Genomic DNA, 21277 nt, shown 5'->3' with positions numbered 1-21277 from the left:
TTTTTGGGGGGGCTCAAAGCAAATGGCCAGGGTGCCCGGCATAGCCCGGGGGGTCTCTGCAGCTTGCTGGCTCTGACAGCCACACTGAAGCTCAGTCCCAGCTTTCAGGGGGGCTTTTGCAGTGAATCAGCAGTAGCAGGTGCTCCCTGGTGCTGCCAGCCCTGCAGCAACCTGATGCCCAAGTTGTCCGGGTTCATGCAGGGACTAAATTTAAACCTTGGCAAGGAGAAGGACGAGAGGAAAGCTCCTGATAGCTGCCCGGTTGCTAGCCTGGTACTTAACCCTTCACTGCCCAGCAGGGCTGTGCTCACAGGTGGCATTTGTGCCAGGAGGTGACCTGGCGTGGGCAGCTTGCCAGCATGGTAGCCTTGAACTCTTAAGAGAGAGTGTGTGTGTGCAGGATTTCAAATCCCCAGATCCCTGCAGCCTGGCTTTGCAGGGAGCTGGTGGGATGTGGCTGCCAGCAGAGGAGCTCCCTGTGGATGGCAGGTTGCACCCCAAAACCTTGGGCTGCTCTTGGGTGCTGCAACCACCCACAGTCCCCATGTGTGACGGGTGCAGCTCTGTGCCTGGCCAGAAGCATCCCCAAGCCTCCCGGGCTGGAGTCATGGCACTGCAGCCCGGTGGGCTCCTGCTGAGTCACTGCTGGCTCCAGCCCTGGCACAGCACAGCCGGGAACACCGCGGGGACATGCATGCAGCCCCCTCCTGCTGGCGGGCTTGCAGTACTAGGAGCGGGGGAGAGTATAGACCCACAGTGGCACGGGATGCAGTTCCTCTAGGGCTAACCTGACCCCTCAGACCCTGGCCTCCAGATCCCAGGGTGATGCTGTTTCATTCCCTTCTCCACTGAGGGTTGTGCCCAGTGTCCCACTGGAAGTTGATTGGTCCAGCCCAAGGTCACGAATGTCCTGCCAAACCTCCCTGGAGGAGGCTTATCAATGACTTCAGTGCATCTGGGGTACCACTACTGCAGGTGGGGACGAAGAGCAGAGTTGGCACAGGGGGAACATGGGCTGCAGAAGCTGGTGAAGCTCTGGACAAGGTAAAATAGTCAGGCCAATGGGAGGATCCCAGCAGCTCTCCCTGGGCACAAAGAAAAGGTTCCTTGTGCTACTGCCTGCAGGTCCTGCTGTCCCGGCAGCAGGTGCAAGGCAGATTTAGGGCTCACATAAATGCTTTAAACCTTCCTTTCCTCTCCCTCCTTCCCAGCTTTTGCACTAGGCACAACTCCCGGTGCTGCTGCTGCAGCAGCTTTCACTCTGCCATCCAGATCCTGCCAACACCAGCACGGTCAGAGAGGCAGCAGCTGCCACAAAGCTGCGGCAAGACCGGAGGCTGCGGGGGTGGCTGGAAAGCACCGCGGCACGCCCGGTGTCCATCCGCCTCCTCGCTCCCAGCGCTGCCGGGGAGGGGCTGGCCCCCACACCCCTGCTCCAGCGGGCCAGCGCTGTGGGAACGCGTGGCTGGGTCGTGGCAAGGACTGCTGGCTCGGCTGCTCCTTCCAACCCCCCCCAGGCTGCCAGGAACACCCCGTCTGGGTGTGTCGCTGGAGCACAGAGGGAACCAGCCGGGCAGCTCCGTCTCACCGCCACGGCAGCAAGCTGGGGGGCCAGAGCTGACTCCAGCTTCCATCTCTTCCTCCTAGGCCTGCCGTGCATCACCCCCTCCTCAGTGTGGCTCTTGATTTTGGCACAGGAACAAGAAGGTGGCATGGCAACGATCCCCAGGGTCCTCCTACCAGTCAGTTTTATGCTAAGAGGCTGTAACTCATCTGCTGGCACCCAGAACAGTTCAGGGGGTGTGTGAGCAGCCTGTTAGGCACAAGCCTGTTACAGAGCAACGTTACAGAGTGAGGCTGTTAGCAAACAGAGTCACTAATGAGACACGGATTTATGTTGAAGCCAGCAGGGTACTGCCCTTAGACTCACCACTGCATTGCTCATTAACCCATTCTTTCTTTGTGCCAGCCCTATGCCAGGAAGCAGCGAGAAGGAAGAGGAAGGCTGGTGGTCTCTCCCATGCCACAGCTGCTTTTGTGTAACTCCAGAGGAGCAAGAAACTCTGGCCCTGCTTGGCAGAGGCTTTGGAAACTGCCCCTGAGGTTTGGAAGGGAATTTGGCATCTGAGCTTGGGGCAGATACAAACAGCTTGGCTGCCCAAGCCTGGAGAGTGACCCACAGCCAAATCTGTGCAAGGGCTTCACACCACTGTCCTCTTCTTTTCCATCCCAATGTCACATGGCTACAGGCACCCAGAGCTGCACAACAGAGACCACCATGAAGCTCCGGTCTGCTGAGCTGGTGGCTTAAAACAAGGAACAAGTGATATGACAAGAAGAAATGGCACCCAGGGGAGGTTTAGGTCGGACATGAGGCACAACTTCTTGCCCCAAAAGGGTTATGAAGGCCTGGCCCAGGCTGCCCAGGGGAGCGTTGGAGTCCCCATGCCTGGAGGGGTTTCAAAGCCGTGCAGATGTGGTGCTTGGGGCATGGTTTGGTGATGACTTGGCAGCGCTCGGGTAACGCTTGGACTCGATGACGCCTTGAGCTCTCTTCCAGCCAAACCGAGTCTCTCCTGTGGCTCAGGAGGCAGCTGCCAGCGCAGGGGCCGGGGCCCAGCACAGGCGGAGCCGCAGGGACAGGTTGTTTCGGGGCCGTGACTCCCGCCCCCCTGCGCCCGCGTCTGCCCCGGCGCGGCTGGCAGCGGCGCCCCCGCCACGTTCGCACGCGCGGTGCCAGGGGGCGCGGCCTGCGCTGGCCCCGCCCCCCGAGGGGCGTAACGAGCGGCTCCGCCCCCCGCGCACAGCCCCCGCTCCTCGGGCTGGGGGACCCCGCAGCGAGGGCCTCGGCGCTGCGGCGGCTGCGGTTCCGCCGCTGGAGCCGAGCTCCCGGCCCCGGGAACTGCCCAAGGCTTCAGCGCCCGCCGCCGTCTCTCGCACCCCCGCGGCAAATGGCGGCCACCGCCGCACCGCCCCCAGCTTCAAGGGGCCGCCCCCGGGAACAACCGCCCCACCCCAAAGCCCGGTGCCCAGCTCCGGGCCGCGCCCGGGGAGGGGCTCAGCTGCCACCGGGGGCACACCCGCGGCTCTCCCGGGCCAGCTGCCGGCTGGGCACGGGGCTGGTCCCCTGCCCACGCCCGCGGGTGCTGCCCCGCCGCCATTTGCGCGGCAGGGAGGCGCAGGCGCCGCGAGTGCCTGGTTCCTAGCCGGGGCTGCAGGGCGGCACAGCCAGGCACGGGAGTGCCGAGGGCTCCCTGTAAACCGTGAATAGAGGCAGAGGGATAAGGCCCTGTGCACGGCCCTGGTGCTGCCCAAGGAATGCCAACAGCCCAGTGCCCACCCGCACCCAGGGTGCTGCTGGCAGAAGCAGTTCTGCTCTGGGAACTCTTTTTCTCCCTTCAGGGACCCTATTAATAATTGGAAGTCAATCCCATCCTGACACCTAACCTTCACTTAACGGCAGCCATGGGCACAAATCAGGCTTCTCCTTCCCTTTTTGCCCACGCTGAGCAGGGTGCCACTGGCTGCCAGAAAGAAGCTCTCATGTGGATCAGCAAGGAGAGTTCAGAGCCTTTATTGACACCCTCCAAGAGCAGCACTCAAGTCACCTGTGACAGCCCTGACTGCAGATAGGGACAAAGAACAGCTTATTGCTTTGGGTACTTACCTCACTTTCCAGCCTCCTCCTCCATAGAATCATTGGATGGCTTAGGTGAGAAGGGCCTCAGAGATCATCTACTCCAACCTCCCTGCCATGGGCAGGGACAGCTCTCAACTATACTCATCTAGCCAGGCCTTGAACACTTCCAGGGAGGAGGCATCCACAACCTCTCTGCTTCACCCTGGCCTCTTTCCTAGTCCCCAAGAAGACTCCTACAATCATTGTGCATCTCTCAGGAGGTCTCCCATTGCCATAAAGCACCTGTAGATCTTTGGATGAAAGGTGCAATCTGGTTTAAGTGCAAAATACTTAGGGATGAGTTCAGGCTCTGGCCAAGACATCAGTGATCCAGTGAAGTCAAGGTGTTTGGTCTCCCCCCCATACCCCTTCACGGCCAGGGGAGTCAAACAGGAGGGTCAGGCAAGACCCCAAACCTGGAGCCAAGCCCAACCCCTTCAGCAGATTCCAAATATATTCTACAGCCTTATTTCATGTAGAAAAAGTAACATCCAAAGAACTTTGCTTTCTGTACACTTTGCAGTACCTTCTCACAAGTGGCAAAGACCAGCATGAGGCTGTCCTCATGCGAGGCTGGTGATCTGGAAACCAACGCTTCTGCCCTCACAGCCTCCCACACTACAGCTTCTCCCCAGCAGCCCCCTGGAAATGCCTTCTTCAGCAGTGCTCTTCCACTCCAGAGTGGTGATTCTGTGACTCTGCTCAGCTTCCCCAAGCCCTCTGACAGAGTAAGGACCAAATGTTGACATCAAAATACTGTTTTAAGGGGTTGGGTTTTCCCCCCCTGCCACTGTTTCACAGCAGCAATACTGCTGCAGTTGTGACGGTCACATCACGTATGGGATGTCTGCATCTCTCCTGCAGAAGGCTAACAGCCCTCTGTCTGGTGCAGAGTACAAAAATCATGGAACAGAATCAGAGAATGGTTTGGGTTGGAAGGGACCTCCAAAGACCATCTAGTCCCAAGCCCCTGCAGATAGCAGGGACATCCTCCCCCAGGTCAGGCTGCTCAGAGCCTTGTTGAGCCTCACTTTGGGGCCTCAACCACTTCCCTGGGCAGTTCCAGTGTTCCACCACTCTCATGGTGCAGAACTTGTTCCTAACATCCAATCTAAATCTGCTCTTCTCTCCTTTCAAACCACTGCCCCTGGTCCTGTCCCTGCAGGCCTTTGCAAACAGGCCCTCTGCAGCCTTCTTGTAGTCCCCTTCAGGTACTGGAAGGCTGCTGTTAGCTCTCCCTGGAGCCTCCTCTTCTCCAGGCTGAACAATCCCAGGTCTCTCAGCCTGTCCTTGTAGCAGAGGTGCTCCAGCTCCTTGATCATTTCATGGCCTCCTCTGGACCTGCCCCATCAGGTCCATGTCCTTCCTGTGTTGAGTGCTGCAGAGCCACAGTACTCCAGGTGGGAAAAGCTTTGCTTCTGCAGGGGCCTGCTTTGATTGGTGCCCAGCCTCCCACTGCTGTAATGAAGGGGACAGGGGCACAAAGGGGACATGTTCTGGCACCAATGGTCCCAAGTCCCTGTCCTCAGTCCTAGCCCTCTTGTGCCACCACACTGGCAAAACATCCTCACCGGGCAGAGCGCTGCTGTGTGACTGCACCACCACCCTCAGGCAGGTGGAGACCCGAAGCTGAAGCCCTACCTAAAGGCAGTTTGAATTCTGGCACTTCTCAAACTTTTGAGCACTTTGTTCCCTAGGTTCAAGCCAAGGCCACCCTGTGCTACTCACAGCTGGTTTTAGGACTGGGGGTAAGAAGAGCCTAGCTCAGTGTTAACAGATGGGACCTTCTGTGAGGGAGAGGGGAGCACAGCTACTGCCACACAGGGCTGGAGGGCAGAAGCCTGCACCTGCAGTGCCAGCAGCACCTGGAGATGGCCTTTGTAAGAGTATCTCATTCCACATGGGGCATCCCCCCAGAGACAGGGGCTCAGGGACAGTGCTCAGATGGAGTAACACTCTGGTCCCTGCTGCTGCCATCCTCAACCTGCCTCTAAAGGCCTGGCTTCTCAAAGGAGGGTCAAGAAAAAAACAGGACACTACTACACAGAGCTTTCTCTTTACAGTACTAACATTGAAACATCCAGAACTGCTCAGCAGAGTAAAAATGTGCTACATCAAAACTGTACCAGAAAAAAACAAACAGAAAGAAGCAGGACCCCTGTACCAGCTGCAACAGAAGAGTCTGCAGATACAACAAAATCAGAGTGAAACAGCCAGCTGAAAAATATGCCCATGAGAAGATGAAATAAACACAAGTTGTCCTTTCTCTACAGTTTGGCAGATGCTGGAGATGGTGCAGCTCACAGGCTCTCAGCTTCTTGCCTGCTGGCAGCTCAGTCCGTTGTGTCACCCCAGAAGGGAACAGGCATGGCCCTCAGGCAGGCAGGGATGGGGCTCAAAGTCAGACAAGGACACCATTACATCCCATAGTCCTCCAGTGGATACACCCCATGGCCCTCAGCCAGACAAGGATGGGCTCAGTCCCATAGCTCAAAGTCAGACAAGGACAGGACTGCAGCCCATGGTCCTCCAGTGGTTAACATCCCGTGGCCCTCCAATCAGACAAGGATAGGGGGGTTGTGCCCCATGGCCCTCCAGTGGTTTACAGCTCATGGCCCTCCACTCAGAGGAGGACCTGCTTGTGTCCCATGGCCCTCCACTCAGAGGAGGACATGCTTGTGTCCCATGGCCCTCCACTCAGAGGAGGACATGCTTGTGTCCCATGGCCCTCCACTCAGAGGAGGACATGCTTGTGTCCCATGGCCCTCCACTCAGAGGAGGACATGCTTGTGTCCCATGGCCCTCCAGTGGTTACATCCCAAGGCCCTCAATCAGACAGGGACAGGGCTCCATCCGTGGCGTCAGGGGGAGCTGGGAGCCCGCTGGGGTGCTCACCTGCAGCAGGTTGCTTGACTCTTCCAAGTCAAGGGTTGGCTGTGACACTGGCAGAAGAAACAGCTCTGTAGAAGCAAGGAGGCCCAGGTGGTGTCAGCAGGAGAAGGCTGCTGCAGTCAGCTGCTGGGGGATGGAGTGAACTGCAGGTCCTTGTCAAACACAGCAAGCAAAGGCGTTGGGCTGCTCTCCTGGGGAGTCTGGGTGGCAGACAGAGCAGCGATGGAGACAGCTTCCAAACTAAGGGTGTTTCCCAGGGGATTAATGTACAAAGTGCCACTGGTCCTTGGAACCCAATCTAGTGTGTACAGTGTCTGTGGTACAGCAGGCACCAGCTCTAGAGCTCAGCTGGGCCCAGCTCTGCACTACATGCAGAAGGAACCAAGTACTCAGGTTCTTTACAACAGACTCCTTCCCTTTTCTAGGCAGAGGAAAATAGAAAGGAAAAAAAAAAAAGGGAATTCAATTAAACCAGCAATAAATAAAAAGTCCAGAAGGTGCCTGCCAGGCTCAGCCCCCTTTGTGCATTCCAATCAGACTGGAGAGCTTCTCACAGTGCTCAAGTTTCAGGGACTCTGCTTTCTGCTTTAGCCGCTCGTCTCTGTACAGCTTGGCCAAGTTGGACAAATCAGACTCTGAAAGAAGGGCAAAAAAAATGCTTATTAGGGTGAACCACAGAATGGGTTGGGTTGGAAGGCACCTCCAAAAAGTCATCTAGCCTAACCCCCACTGCAGGCAGCAGGAACATCCCCCAAAGCCTTCTTGAGCCTCACCTTCTCTGTAAGGAGAGGCCGTCAGGTTCAAGCAGGTTGGCTGCTTGGGGAAGCAGCACTTTCATGATTGCCTGGAAACTCAAACAGGTAGAAATGACCCTCCCCAGCAGGGCACCAACCAAACCAAGCCCCAAGACTGATATTATTGCTGTCTACAAAGAAAATGCAGACTGCAAAAGTATGGCTTAGAAGTCCCATGAGATTTGAAATGATGTTAATTATCTAGAGAATAGCTGATGGCCTTAAAATAAAGGTCTATGGTTAAGCTGACTGCATGGAGGGTCCTGCACTCAGGTTGGAACCATACTCGTTAGCAATCCAGCCTGGGGGGTGAGGTGAGAGATGGCAGCCCTGTGGAAAAGGACTTGGGGGTGCTGGTGGATGAGAAGCAGGACAGGAGGCAGCAATGGGCACCTGCAGCCAAGAAGGCCAGTGGCAGCCTGGGCAGCACCCAAAGCAGCGTGGCCAGAGATGGAGAGAGGGCATCCTGCCCCTCTGCTCTGGGGAGACCTCACCTGCAGGGCTGTGTCCTGATATGGGACCCACAACAGAAGAGGAACATGAACCTCAGGGAGGAGTTCCAGAGGAGGCCACCAAGATGATCAGAGGGCTGGAGAACCTCTGCTATGAGGAAAGGCTGGAAGTTGGGGTTGTTCAGCCTGGAGAGGAGAAGGCTCCAGGGAGACCTCAGAGCAGCCTTCCAGTATCTAAAGGGGGCTACAAGAAGGCTGCAGAGGGACTGTTTGCAAAGGCCTGCAGGGACAGGACCAGGGACAATGGTTTGGAATGAGAGAAGAGCAGGTTTAGATTGGATGTTAGGAACAAGTTCTGCACCATGAAGGTGGAGGAACACTGCAACAGGTTGCCCAAGGAGGTAGTTGAGGCTCCATCCCTGGAGATACTTAAGGCCAACAAGGCTCTGAGAAGCCTGCTGTAGGGGAGGATGTCCCTGCTGACAGCATGAGCTTTGGAGGTCCCTTCCAGCCCAATCCATGATTTTATAAAGAGCAGGTGATTGCTTTAAAATAAAGGTATATGGTTAAAGTAACTGCAGGAAGAGGGGGGAGCAGGACACCACCTGGTCTTCTACAGCACTGGGGTGATATTGCTATCTACCTTGGAGCTAGATCTCATCATGCTTGACTCCCCCTGAGATCTCCACAGGCTGGCAGAGGGGGTCACTCTGCACCTGCCAGTGGTGTTTAAGTGACAAGCCAGGGGAGAAGGATCCTCCTGGCTCTTCCCTGGGGCTGTGTCAGCTGCCTGCAGCTGACTAAGTGATGCAGGAACTGCCAGACACACCCCTGCCCACCTGACCCTTAACCACCAGTCTCTTAGCAGGTGCATTCTGCATACTTTGGAGGCAGAGAGAACTGGGGCTTTGGTATTGCAACTGCTCAGAACTCCAACTCTGCCTTTGCCCAGAAGTCATCAGAAAGTCTTTTCCTTGATGTGCCTCAGCACTGATGGGAGGACCCAAGGGACCTGGCTGAAAGGCCTCTGTGCCCATTCATTAACAGCACAGTCTTGAATGTACTCTGCCTGCTTTTCCCCCTTCTCCAAAGTGGCACAAGCCTGAAATGATTCCATTGTTTCAGTTTTGTCCCTCCCCCCAGCCATTCAAAATTATTTCCCTCAGTAATTCAGAGCACTTCCTTTTGCTGAGGAGGGAAGGAAATCTTCAGCCAGCTTTCTCCCAGCAGAACAATGCAGCTGCAGGATTAGATGCACCTCAGAGGGCCACACTTAATTGGTTTCTGCAAAGGTCAGCACTTCCCCTCAGCACAGGCTGCCTGGTGACACTCCACTTTCTCAAAGAGCTTTTCCACACCTCCCAAGCCCACCTCATTTGACACAATAATTCAGAGTGGAAAGAGCTTCAATAGGTCCTTTCACACCTTAGGTCCTCTGTCCCTGTCCTACTGACATGCAAAGCCATTTAACCCATCTCCTATGGCTTGAAAAGCTTAAGGAACTGACAGCCCTGAACCTTGCAGTTCAGATCAGGAATCAATTTTCAGGCTTTTGAACTAAAATGCCACTCAAGGAGTGCCCAGAGCCTTGACAAGCCTGCAGCAGAACTCAAGCTCTGCTGATTGTCTCCCAGTCCAGAATCCCTGGAGTTCAGCAGGGAAGAATCTTAATTTACACTTCTCCAACTGGGCAACGCTGTCCCCTGTAAATGCCTGCAGTCCTCACAGCACTCATCCTGTCAGGTAGGTTTCTTGTGCTTTTCAGTCCTCTACATGGAATTGCTCCTTTGAACCAAGCCCCAGAATACCAAATTCCAACAAGAGATCCTTAATCCTCTCTTGCTTACAGTTGTATTTGCTACAACTCAGAGCAATCTGCAGCCTTACTTTGCAGTTGTGCTACCACAGCTGGACCACCTCCTGGAAAAAAACCCCTGGGCTGTGCTTCTGGTACTTGAACACAGCAAAGATTTCAGGAGAAATGGCTGAGCTTTCTCATCATCTTTTCAGCAGAAGTCAACATGATGGAGTGGGTCTAGAGGAGGGCCACAGAAAGCATCAGGGGGCTGCAGCACCTCTGCTACGAGGACAGGCTGAGGGAGCTGGGGGTGTTCAGCCTGGGGAACAGGAGGCTCCAGGCAGACCTTAGAGCAGCCTTCCAGTACAAGAAGGCTGCAGAGGGACTGTTTGCAAAGGCCTGCAGGGACAGCACAAGGGACAATGGTTTGAAAGGAGAGAAGAGCAGATTTAGATTGGGTGTCAGGGACAAGTTCTGCACCATGAGAGTGGTGGAACACTGCAACAGGCTGCCCAGAGTGGTGGCTGAGGTCCTGTCCCTGGAGATACTCAAGGTGAGGCTGGATAGGGCTCTGGGCAACCTGACCTAGTGGAGGATGTCCCTGCTGACTGCAGAGAGGTTTGGACTGGATGACCTTTGGAGGTCCCTCCCAAACCATCCTATGATTCAGTGTTGAATGACAGAAACTTCCAAGGAAGCAATTTGCCTTCTGCCAGCCTTGTTTGGGTCTGTGTTGGAGCTCTGCCTGCAAGCATCCTGAGATGTCCCTGCTGACTGCAGGGGGTTGGACTGGATGCACTTTGGAGGGTCCCTTCCAACCCTCCCCATTCTGTGATTCTATTCTATGCTTTCACACTGTTCTGCAGTGAAGGGAGGAAGCCTGTCCAGTGCAGCACTGTAACAGCAGCTGGCTGAACCAGACACTGACAGAGCAATTGCTTGTGAAGCTCACTCAGGTAGCTGGAAACCAGTAGCACCCTTGAAGTCCTAAACAACTTTCAAACTCCATCTGTTCCTAGCTAACCAATCCATGGCCATTCTGCTGGTGCTAAGGAGAAATGCACCTTCAGTAAACAAAAGTCCTATTCATAGGCCTTCAACTGCCCAGAATGGGCTGACCATGTGAAGTTAAAACACTCCAACAAGCTTTAATGGACCAAAGTGATGAAGCAACAGCTGACTCAGAGCCCTCTCAACACCTCCAGAGAACTTTTCCCCAGCACTCTGTCTGGCATTCAGTTTATTTTTGCCAACCCAGCTGGACCAAGGTTAGCACAGTCTCTGCTGAGCTCATTACCTGCTTGCTGGCCTGGTAATCATTGTGCAGATGTGTGGGGGGGTTAATTACAGTGGTCTCCTCAGGCTACTGCTAATTGTGGACCTTGCAAATGCATCTGCAGACAGGTGACTAATGCAGTCTCTAAGTGCAGAAAGTGCCCAAGGAGCCCTGCTCTGCAGGCATCACTTGGCATTCCCTGCTGGATGGATCATCTCCCTCCCTCTCTGCCAAACTGTCTCTCACAGCCTTGCAAACCCTGTTGCCCATTGCCCATGTTGTTGAGAGATGCTCAAGAGAGACAGGGAACTACTGGAGAGTCAGAGGAGGCTACAAAAGTGCTGAGGGGCCTGGAACATCTCTGTGAGGAGGAAAGGCTGAGCGCCCTGGGGCTGGTGAGCCTGGAGAAGAGCAGCCCCAGAGGGGATATGAGCAATGCTCAGCAGAAGATAATAGGTGGGGGGCAAGAGAATGGGAGGAGACTGATCAGTGGTGCCCAGAAGCAGGACAGGAGGTTCCACCTGAACACAAGGAAAAACTTTGCTGTGAGGGTGCTGGAGGCCTGGAGCAGGCTGCCCAGAGAGGTTGTGGAGTCTCCTTGTGTGGAGAGCTTCCAAACCCATCAGGCCATTGTGCTCCTGGGCAAGCTGCTGTGGGTGCCCTGCTTTAGCAGGAGGGTGGAACTGGATGATCTCCAGAGGTCCCTTCCAACCCCACCATGCTGGCAGTCTGGGACTGTGTTATTCTGTACAGCTCCAAAAGCAGCAGGGATTTGCTCTATTGGCAGTGAGCTATCTCAGTACCACCTCACAAGTGCTACAACATGGGGTTAAAAGAAGCCACTGGCTGCCTTAGGACTGATGTGAGCACAACATCTCTGAATGCTCACATTTCTCTGTTCTCCTTCCCTCTATTCAATTCTTGTTTTTAAAAGACAATCTTGACTCTGGTGGAAAGAAGATCTCAAACTCATCTAAAGATAGAAAATGCAAATGAGCTCACAGCACAGGCACAGAAGCATGCTCTGAAAACTGATACCAGGAACAGTCCTCTGCAGGAGCAACAAAAGCACCTGCACAGGCTGTGGGCTCTTCTGTGGGGACAGGCTGAGAGAGTTGGGGGCTGTTCAGCCTGGAGAAGGCTCCAGGGAGGCTTTAGAGAGGCCTTCTAGTACCTGAAGGGGGCTACAGTAGAGCTGGGGAGGGACTGTTTAGAAGGGCCTGTAGTGAAAGGATGAGAGGTTTTCATGGGAAAGTTAAGCTAAACTTCTTATGAAAGCAAAAATAATTCTGCTCCAGCAAGGGGAATGTGGAATAGTTGATGCCTGAAGATCTTTTCCAGCCCTAATGATCTCTCAGGGCTTGATTCTGCATTTAAAACATCACTAAATGTTCCAGGATAAACAAAACTGAGTGGAAGAAAAAGAACTCTCTCAGCTGGTGAAACCTCCTTAATACTTGTCTCCCCAAGTGAGAACACAGAATTAACCAGCTTGGAAAAGACCTTCAAAAGTCCAACCTATCACCCAACACCATCTAATCAACTCAACCATGGCACTAAGTGCTTCATCCAGCCTCTTTTTGAACACCTCCAGGGATGGTGACTCCACCACCTCCCTGAGCAGCACATTCCAATGGCCAATCTCTCTTGCTGGGAAGAATTTCTTCCTAACATCCAGCCTAAACCTCCCCTGGTGCAGCTTGAGACTGTGTCCTCTTGTTCTGGTGCTGGTTGCCTGGGAGAAGAGACCAACCCCCACCTGGCTACAACCTCCCTTCAGGTAGTTGTAGAGAGCAATAAGCCTCTGAGCCTCCTCTTCTCCAGGTTAAACACCCCCAGCTCCCTCAGCCTCTCCTCACAGGGCTGTGCTCCAGACCCCTCCCCAGCCTTGTTGCCCTTCTCTGGACACATTTGAGCAACTCAACATCCTTCTTGAATTGAGGGGCCCAGAACTGGACACAGCACTCACCAGTGCTGAGTACCACAATGAATTTTGACAGCCCCTCAACAACAGCAAAACCTGAGTGTGCAGAGCAGATGTGAGAAACACCAGTGCAAGGCTGGAGCTGTTACAAGCAGTGGGAAGTGAGGCTAAACTCAGCAGTGCTTTGTCAAGCGGAGCCCTCACAGCCACCCAGGGGGGCGCAGGCAGACACGTGGGACCAAAAGAACTTACTTTGCTGCTTCTCCTTCCAGCAGCTGGTCTGAATATAGTCTATGTAATCTTTTTCAACTGTTTTCTCGAGCTCTTGCAGCTCTGCTCCTTGGTAGTTCCTCTCAAAGTTTTTATCAACATAGTAAGGCACCTGCAAGTTCTCCGTTTCTCTGCTGATAACGTGGCCGATGGACCTGCCAACACAGCGTGGAGAAAGAAGAGCTTTTAGCAGTCCAAAAGCAAAGGAACCAAAGAGAGGTGTTTCTCCATACCCACATTCCCAGAGGGCAGTATTTCCTGCTTCTTTACAGGCACTTTCTGCAGGGCCACAGCTCCCTCAGCCAGCCAGCCGGGAAATGACAAGCCGCCGGCACAGCGAGCTGTGCACCTCAAAAGAGGATTCAGGTCCCCACCCCCAGATCAAACCACAGGGAAAGAGCTGATGGTTGGAGAGATCTACAGAGAACTGGCTCTGGGCTGCCAGTGTTCCTTCCAAGCACTCTGTCCCCAGCAGCTCAGTCAAGACACTTTCAAAGTTCATCCCTCTCTGCTCGGGGGAGACCGCACCCGGAGCACTGCAGCCAGTTCTGGGGTCCCCAGCATCAAAGGCACCTGGAGCTGCTGGAGCAAGTCCAGGGGAGGCCATGAAGATGATCAGAGGGCTTGGAGGACCTCCTCTATGGGGACAGGCTGGGGGAGTTGGGGCTATTCAGCCTGGAAAAGAGAAGGCTCCAGGGAGACCTCAGAGCAGCCTTCCAGTACCTGAAGGGCTCCAGGAGAGCTGAGGAGAGACTTTTGACAAGGGCTGAGACTGCCAGGATGAGAGGGAATGGATTGAAGCTTGAGAAGGGGAGACTTAAACTGGAGATTAGGAAGAAATTCTTTCCAGTGAGGGTGGGGAGACACTGAAAGAGGTTGCCCAGGTAGGCTGTGGCTGCCTCCTGCCTGGAGGTGTTCCAGGCCAGGCTGGATGAGGCCTTGAGCAGCCTGGGCTGGTGGGAGGTGTCCCTGCCCATGGCAGGGAGATGGAACTGAATGATCTTTAAGGTCCCTTCCAACCCAAACCATTCTATGAATCTGTGAATGAAGGTTCCACCAACTTCTACCTGCTGGTATCTTGTGGTAAAATTGGTCCAGAGATCCATGGGAGTTGGTAGCAAAGGTAGAGGAATGGGAAACAGCCTCCATACTGCTTAGGATACACTGCAATGTGATCTGGCTTTCCCCAGTTTCTGAATCCTTTCCTAGAAACAGAAACTGGGAGAAGCTACCCAGGGAAGTGGTGGGGTCCCCCTCCCCAGAGGCCTGTAAAAGCTGTGGAGAGGTGGTGCTGAGGGACATGGCTGGGTGGTGACCTGGCAGTGTGGTTGTTGCTGGACCTGAAAATCTGAACCACCTCTTTCAACCAAAGCAACTCCATGAAATCAGGGGAGACTCAGGGGCTTGCCCTTTCCTTTAGGGCTATCAGGAAGTGAAGTGGGGCATGGAGTATCCCACAGAACATCCTGGAGGCAGAATCAGGCCCCCTGGCACAGCCACTGGGTTAAAGCCTGCTCTGATACCACACTGCCTAATTTGAGCAGAGGCTCCCAGGCAGGTCTGCAAATGGCTGCCCCGAGAAAGGGGCAGGCAGCCAAAACACAAAGGTTACACTGCCCAGTGGGATCCAGTTTGCCCCTTCTATCCCCTCAGCTCCTCTTGCCCTTCTCTCTGCCTCTCAGAGGTGTTGCTCTCTTTACATAAACTGTTTATTTCAGTTTTCAGGCTGCCACTGGCTTCTAAGGACATGATTTGGAGAAGCAGGCTGTGTACCAGGCTTAGACCTGACTATCTCAGATCAGCAGAAGGGGAAGGAGTGAAGGGAAGCAGGAGAGATTAGCTGCTCCAGGGGCAGCGTGGGAGGTTCCACATGGGACTGGCACAGATAGCAAAAACACTTGCTCAAAAAAAGAAGTAAGAAACCTCTACCAAACCACCCCAAAAAAGCTCCACCCTCCACTTTCTGTATCAGCTCCACACACTGACATCTTGTGGTACAGAGTAAGACTCAGCTGCTGTGGCAGTGCAAAGGACATCAGCCTAAACCCAAGGACTTTTTGCTGCCAGAAGGGAGCAAGGGGAGTGTCTGGAGCACTCTGCAGCTCCAAAAGCTGCTCATTTCCACTGCCATCACAGGCAGAACCAGTGGAGGTGACTGAACCAAGCTCTTCCCCACTACAGAGTTTCCCTCATCCCACCACAGGATGCTGAGAACAGGAGGGGTTGTTCATAGAATGGTTTAGTTGGAAGGGACCTTAAAGATCATCCAGCTCCACCCCCCTGCCATGGGCAGGGACACCTCCCACCAGCCCAGGCTGCTCAAGGCCTCATCTAACCTGGCCTTGATCACCTCTAGGGAGGGGACATCCACAACCCCCCTGGGCAACCTGTTCCTGTGCCTCCCCACCCTCACTGTACAGAATTTCTTCCTAACTTCCAGACTTCAGCCCCACAGGCTCAGATTACAGCAGGCCTGGTTGTGCTCCTTGTGCTTTCAGAGCTGAGCAGTCCAGTTTGCCCCTGCAGCTCCTGGGACCTAGGACTTTACAGATGTTAAACCTGGGCATTTCAGAGCTTTAATGATCTGGGAAGCTTGACAATTCTGCCAGTGGAATTCCAGAGAACATTTGGATTTATACTGCACACCACTGGCTTAATTTTTTAATCACTTGAGCCTGGGAACCTCAGTGGTGGCCCACAGAGCCCTGGGGCTGGGTAAACCAGAGACTGCTGAGCTACACCCACATTCCTGGTGCTGTATCACCATGCAAAAACCATTTCACAGCAGCTGAGAAAGCTTTGTGGCTGGGTGCCTCTATTGGGTCAGCACACAGTAGTACAATGAAGCTCACCACAGTTAACTTCACAGAATTGTCAGGGCTGGAAGGGACCTCCAAGGATCATTCAGTTCCAACCCCCCTGCCATGGCCAGGGACACTTTCCACTGGATCAGGTTGCCCAGAGCCACATCCAGCCTGGCCTTAAAAACCTCCAGAGATGAGGCTGCCACCACCTTCTGGGCAACCTGTGCCAGTGTCTCACCACCCTCCTAGGGAAGAACTTCTTCCTAACATCCAATCTGAATCTCCCCACTTCTAGTTTTGCTCCATCCCCCCCAGTCCTATCCCTCCCTGACACCTTAAAAAGTCCCTCCCCAGCTTTCTTGGAGCCCCCTGCAGATACTGAAAGGCCACAAGAAGGTCTCCTGGGAGCCTTCTCTTCTCCAGACTGAACAACCCCAACTCTCTCAGGCTGTCTTCAGAGCAGAGCAGCTCCAGCCCTCTGCTCATCCTCGTGGCCCTTCTCTGGACACCTTCCCAGCACCTCCAGATTAACTTCACAGCCACAACGTTCTGAAGAACTCCTCAGCACGGCCCTAAGGTATTGCCTTAGTTACAAACTAAGGGAAACTCCAGCATGAGCAGAACAGGACACTAAGGCTCTGCCATCAAAGCCAGCTTCCCATCTAGCTCCCTTGCTGCAAAGAGTGGGGACCAGAGCCACGTGCTGGCAAGTGACTTACGATTTGTAGAAGAGGCTGTAGGGCGGGTTGGTGGCCATCAGCTGAGTTATAACCGACACGATGATGATGATGAAAACAGGCATCAGCTGAAGAAATGCAGAGTAGGAGTTCTGGAAAGAACAGCAATGATTAGTCAAGGGAAGACCTAGATGGGAAAAAGATGCCTCTCCTCAGAGAAAGACAGCTAAATGTGAACTGAAAGGAAAGAAATGAGGGAGCGGTGCTGGATTGCAGGAGGGCGACAGAGCTTCCAAACAGCTCTTGAGGAGTTTTCTGAGATGATCAGTAAAGGTTGTTTGGAAGGTCTGTCATCTCCCTCAAATCTTTAAAGCCTTTCTTTCATGACATTTCTTTCACCTACAGCTTTGCCTTTAGAGCCAGGGAACTGCTGGAGAGAGTCCAGCGGAGGTTACAAAGCTGCTGAGGGGCCTGGAGCAGCTCTGGGAGGAGCAAAGGCTGAGAGCCCTGGGGGTGCTGAGCCTGCAGAAGAGCAGCCCCAGAGGGGAGCTGAGCAATGCTCAGCAAGAGAGAAAGGAGCTGTGGGGGGCAAGAGGCTGGGGCCAGACTCTGCTCAGTGGTGCCCAGAGGCAACAGGCATAAATTGGAAGCCAGGAGGTTCCATCTAAAGAGGAGGAGAAGCTTCTTTGGTGTGAGGGTGCTGGAGGCCTGGAGCAGGCTGCCCAGAGAGGTTGTGGAGTCTCCTTGTGTGGAGAGCTTCCAACCCCTCCTGGCCATTGTGATCCTGGACAAGCTGCTGTGGGTGCCCTGCTTTAGTAGGGGGTTGGAGCCTACAGGAAGGCTTTTCATGAGGGTGTCTAGAGACAGGACAAGGGGGAATGGTTTGAAGCTGAGGGAGAGCAGGGTTAGAGTGGATCTTAGGAAGAAGCTCTTCAGTAGGAGGGTGGGGAGACTGTGGAACAGTCTGCCCAGAGGTTGTGGATGTCCCCTCCCTGGAGGTGCTCAAGACCAGGCTGGATGAGGCCTTGAGCAACCAAGTCTAGTTGAGAAGTGTCCCTGCCCATGGGAGGGAGGTTGGAGGAGATGATCTCTGAGGTCCCTTCCAACCTAAGTAATTTTGTGATTCTGCAATCCTAAGAGGTCTCTTCCACAACCCCCCCTGCCCTCAGGCTGGGATTCCTTCACAAGGCAATAGATGTCCACAGTGGTGTAGCTGTCAGTGATTAGCTGACAGCCCAGCCTGAAGGAACAGGCTGCAACCCCTCTTTGTGCACAGCAATTTCTGTGCATCTTCTCTGCTCTGCTACCTGCACTCAGAATCTCAAATCTCCTTTCCCACCACTGGATGAATTGGCTGAGAAGTAAAGGGTTAAGAGACCCTACATAGTGTGACCTGGGGCAGGATGCAAGAACTTGGGCTTTATTGTTTGGATGAATTCAGTAGAACAAAAGAGTGGAAAAAACACTGAAGAGAAAACACAGAAGTTTACTTCTGTCCTTTGTTTCTAAACTGGCTTCTAAAATTCCTCTTCTTAGGCAGGAGCAAAATATAACCTGCCCCTGCTTAGGCTTTGCCCTGTGCCCTGGGAGAGCAGCAAGGATGCCTGATGCAGTAGTAAGTAAGATTCCTTTGCCTTAGCTTAGCTGTGTATGAAGGCTTTTCAGAGCTTGATTCGAAGAGACACATGGGGAAAAATTCATCTTCCCATGAGAATGATCTCATCAGGTTAACAGATTGCCCCCAGAGGAAGGTTATCCCAAGCCAGCTGGCATGTGAGTATGTGTGGCAGCAGCAAATGACACCTTGTGTCTCATCTGGAGGTTTCAGATGGTAGGAATGCAACCCAAATCCATTCTGCCCCAGGTGGGAAGAAGCTTAGGCAGCACCTGGGCAGATGTGGTGGATGAATTGCTCCAGAAGGACAGGTCAATGCTGTCATATCCAATATCAGTCCACAATCAGACTAATTGCTGCTGGATTACCAAGCTGTTGGAGTCTGCAAAAAGCAAACACCAGAGAGAACACTCAGTGACAGAAACTCCAGGGCCTGTGATCCTACCAGAACACTGAATCTGTAAAGCAGTGATCAACAGAGGACAATCCAGTTACTTCTGAAAACATTTTGGCTGCAACACTGAACACTTAAGGATGGGAAAGTCTGTCCTGGCTTCAGATGCAGAAGTGGACCTCTCACCCTAGGGAGATCGTTAAGCCCAAGGGAGGCTGCCCAGAGAGCTTTTGGAGTCTCCTGCTCTGGAGACATTCAAAGCCCTCCTGGATGTGCTTCTGTGTGACCTGCCCTGGCTGACCCTGCTTTGGCAGGGGAGTTGGAGTGGATGATGTGTGGAGGTCCCTTCCAACCCCTACCATTGTGTGATTCTGTGATCCCTCTTCCTGGCTACCTGTGGCCTGTTTTCTTCCTCCTCTTGCTCCTGTGTCCATGCTCTTTCAGCTCGGTGCCTCCGTGGGTAATAGTGTGAGTCTCTGGCTACATTTGAGAACATGTGGATATTTCCTGGGGAAAAGAAACCAAGAGACAGCTGTGATGTCCATCCTCCTGCTGCTACTCACCCAGAGCTCTGGCATTCCAGTTGATCATCCAGGCTTAGAGCAGACCACCTGAACCAGGGCTGGGATTAAAAAGCACAAACACATCAAACCAATTTGTCACCCCCAAAAGTGCAGCAGAGAAATGGAAGAGCCTGCCCCAAGATCACCTTAACTGAACTCAAAACTGCAGAAACAGGCTGTAATTTTGCTTGTGAACACTACTGCTGTCACATTCACTTGCAAGGCTGCAGCTGGTGCTGCATCCCCAGGCTCTGAGCAGAATTTAGTTGCTTCACTGGACTCCAGGCATGATTTATAGTCTCATAATGACCAAATGTGGTTGTCCACATTCATTTCTACTGCCTTCAAGCTATTAATAGCTTCACTTCATCACTTTATAACAAGGCCAGCAGATGGAGAGAGGTGATTCTGCCACTTTGCTCTGGGAACAGCTCACATGGAGGACTGTGTCCAGATCTGGAGCACTCAACACAAGAGAGATACGGACCTGATGGAGCGGGTCCAGAGCAGGGCTGTGAAAAGGGTCAGGGGGCTGAAGCACCTCTGGTGTGAGGACAGGCTGAGGGAGTGGGGGTGCTCAGCCTGGAGAAGAGAAGGCTCCAGGCAGACCTTACAGCAGCCTTCCAGTACCTGAAGGAGGCTACAAGAAGACTGCAGAGGGACAGTCTGCAAAGGCCTGCAGTGATAGCAGAAGGGACAATGGTGTGAAAGGAGAACAGAGCAGATTTAGATTGGATGTGAGGAACAAGTTCTACACCATGAGGGTGGTGGAACACTGCAGCAGGCTGCCCAGGGAGGTGGTTAAGGCCCCAACCCTGGAGATACTCGAGGTCAGGCTCAACAAGGCTGTGTGCATCCTCACCTAGCAGAAGATGCCCCTGCTGACTGCAGAGGGCTTGGACCAGACAACCTTCAGAGGTCCCTTCCAACCCACCCCATTCTGTGATTCTCTAAGGAAGGAGATTTAAAGTCCAAATGTTTTGAGTAAAAAGGAACAATTCAGGATCTCCTTTCTTGAGCACTGACTGCAGCTGATTTATTTTTAACCACTCTAAACTGAGGAAAGAGTTGCTGCTTGGATTTGAAGCCCCAACTCTGATTTTTTATCTCCATATGAATATCTTAATAACAGCTGGGCTCTCCTCTTTTGAAACACAGAATGTCTTTGTGTTAGAGAATTCCAGTCTCTGGCCTTATCACACCACCAGAACTGCACAGCTATTTATAAGCCCTGGCAATGATGTCACTTCATTTTATACCCTTACAGTGTCCTTGCTCTGAATTGCCCAGAGAGTTCAGCAAGAAACCTGGGAGGAAGTGACCTTTGCTGTGGTCAAAGCATCTGTTTAGTTGCTAGGCTGAAGATTTTCCCAAGGGTCTCAGGATGCTTGCAGGCAGAGCTCCAACACAGACCCAAACAAGGCTGGCAGAAGGCAAATTGCTTCCTTGGAAGTTTCTGTCATTCAACACTGAATCATAGGATGGTTTGGGAGGGACCTCCAAAGGTCATCCAGTCCAAACCCCTCTCCAGTCAGCAGGGACATCCTCCACTAGGTCAGGTTGCCCAGAGCCCTGTCCAGCCTCACCTTGAATATCTCCAGGGACAGGACCTCAGCCACCTCCCTGGGCAGCCTGTTGCAGTGTTCCACCACTCTCATGGTGCAGAACTTGTCCCTGACACCCAATCTAAATCTGCTCTACTCTCATTTCAAACCATTGTCCCTTGTGCTGTCCCTGCAGGCCTTTGCAAACAGTCCCTCTGCAGCCTTCTTGTACTGGAAAGCTGCTCTAAGGTCTCAAGCTTCAATCCGTTCCCTCTCATCCTGGCACTCCCAGCCCTTATCAAAAGTCTCAGCTCTCCTGGAGCCCCTTCAGGTACTGGAAGCTGCTCCAAGGTCTGCCTGGAGCTGTCTCTTCTCCAGGCTGAACACCCTCAGCTCCCTCAGCCTGTCTCCATAGCAGAGGTGCTCCAACCCCCTGATCATCTTGGTGGCCTCCTCTGGACCTCCTCCAGCAGATCTAAGTCCTTCCTCTGCTGCTCACCTGCTGCAGGCGAGGTCTCAGCAGAGCAGAGGGGCAGGATGCCCTCTCTCCATCTCTGGCCATGCTGCTTTGGATGCAGTCCAGGCTGCCATTAGC

General features: G+C 53.5%; 1 protein-coding gene across 1 annotated transcript in view; it reads right to left on the bottom strand.

Annotated features, from left to right (window-relative positions):
- Positions 1-5655: 5655 nt before the first annotated feature.
- Positions 5656-21277, bottom strand: part of DNAJC18 (DnaJ heat shock protein family (Hsp40) member C18) — a 21554-nt gene continuing 5932 nt past the window's right edge. Inside the window, exons 4-7 of the mRNA XM_054168583.1 lie at positions 18970-19082; positions 16609-16718; positions 13068-13240; positions 5656-7206 (exon numbers count right to left, since the gene is read on the bottom strand). Of these exons, the coding sequence (XP_054024558.1) occupies positions 7082-7206; positions 13068-13240; positions 16609-16718; positions 18970-19082 (521 nt within the window). The 3' untranslated portion in view covers positions 5656-7081. The remainder of the gene's footprint in view (positions 7207-13067; positions 13241-16608; positions 16719-18969; positions 19083-21277) is intronic.

The sequence above is a fragment of the Dryobates pubescens genome, chromosome 16 (genome assembly GCF_014839835.1).
Source record: "Dryobates pubescens isolate bDryPub1 chromosome 16, bDryPub1.pri, whole genome shotgun sequence".
NCBI lineage: Eukaryota > Metazoa > Chordata > Aves > Piciformes > Picidae > Dryobates > Dryobates pubescens.
The sequence above is the reverse complement of the archived record's forward strand: the minus strand, read 5'-3'. Positions and strand labels throughout refer to the sequence as shown.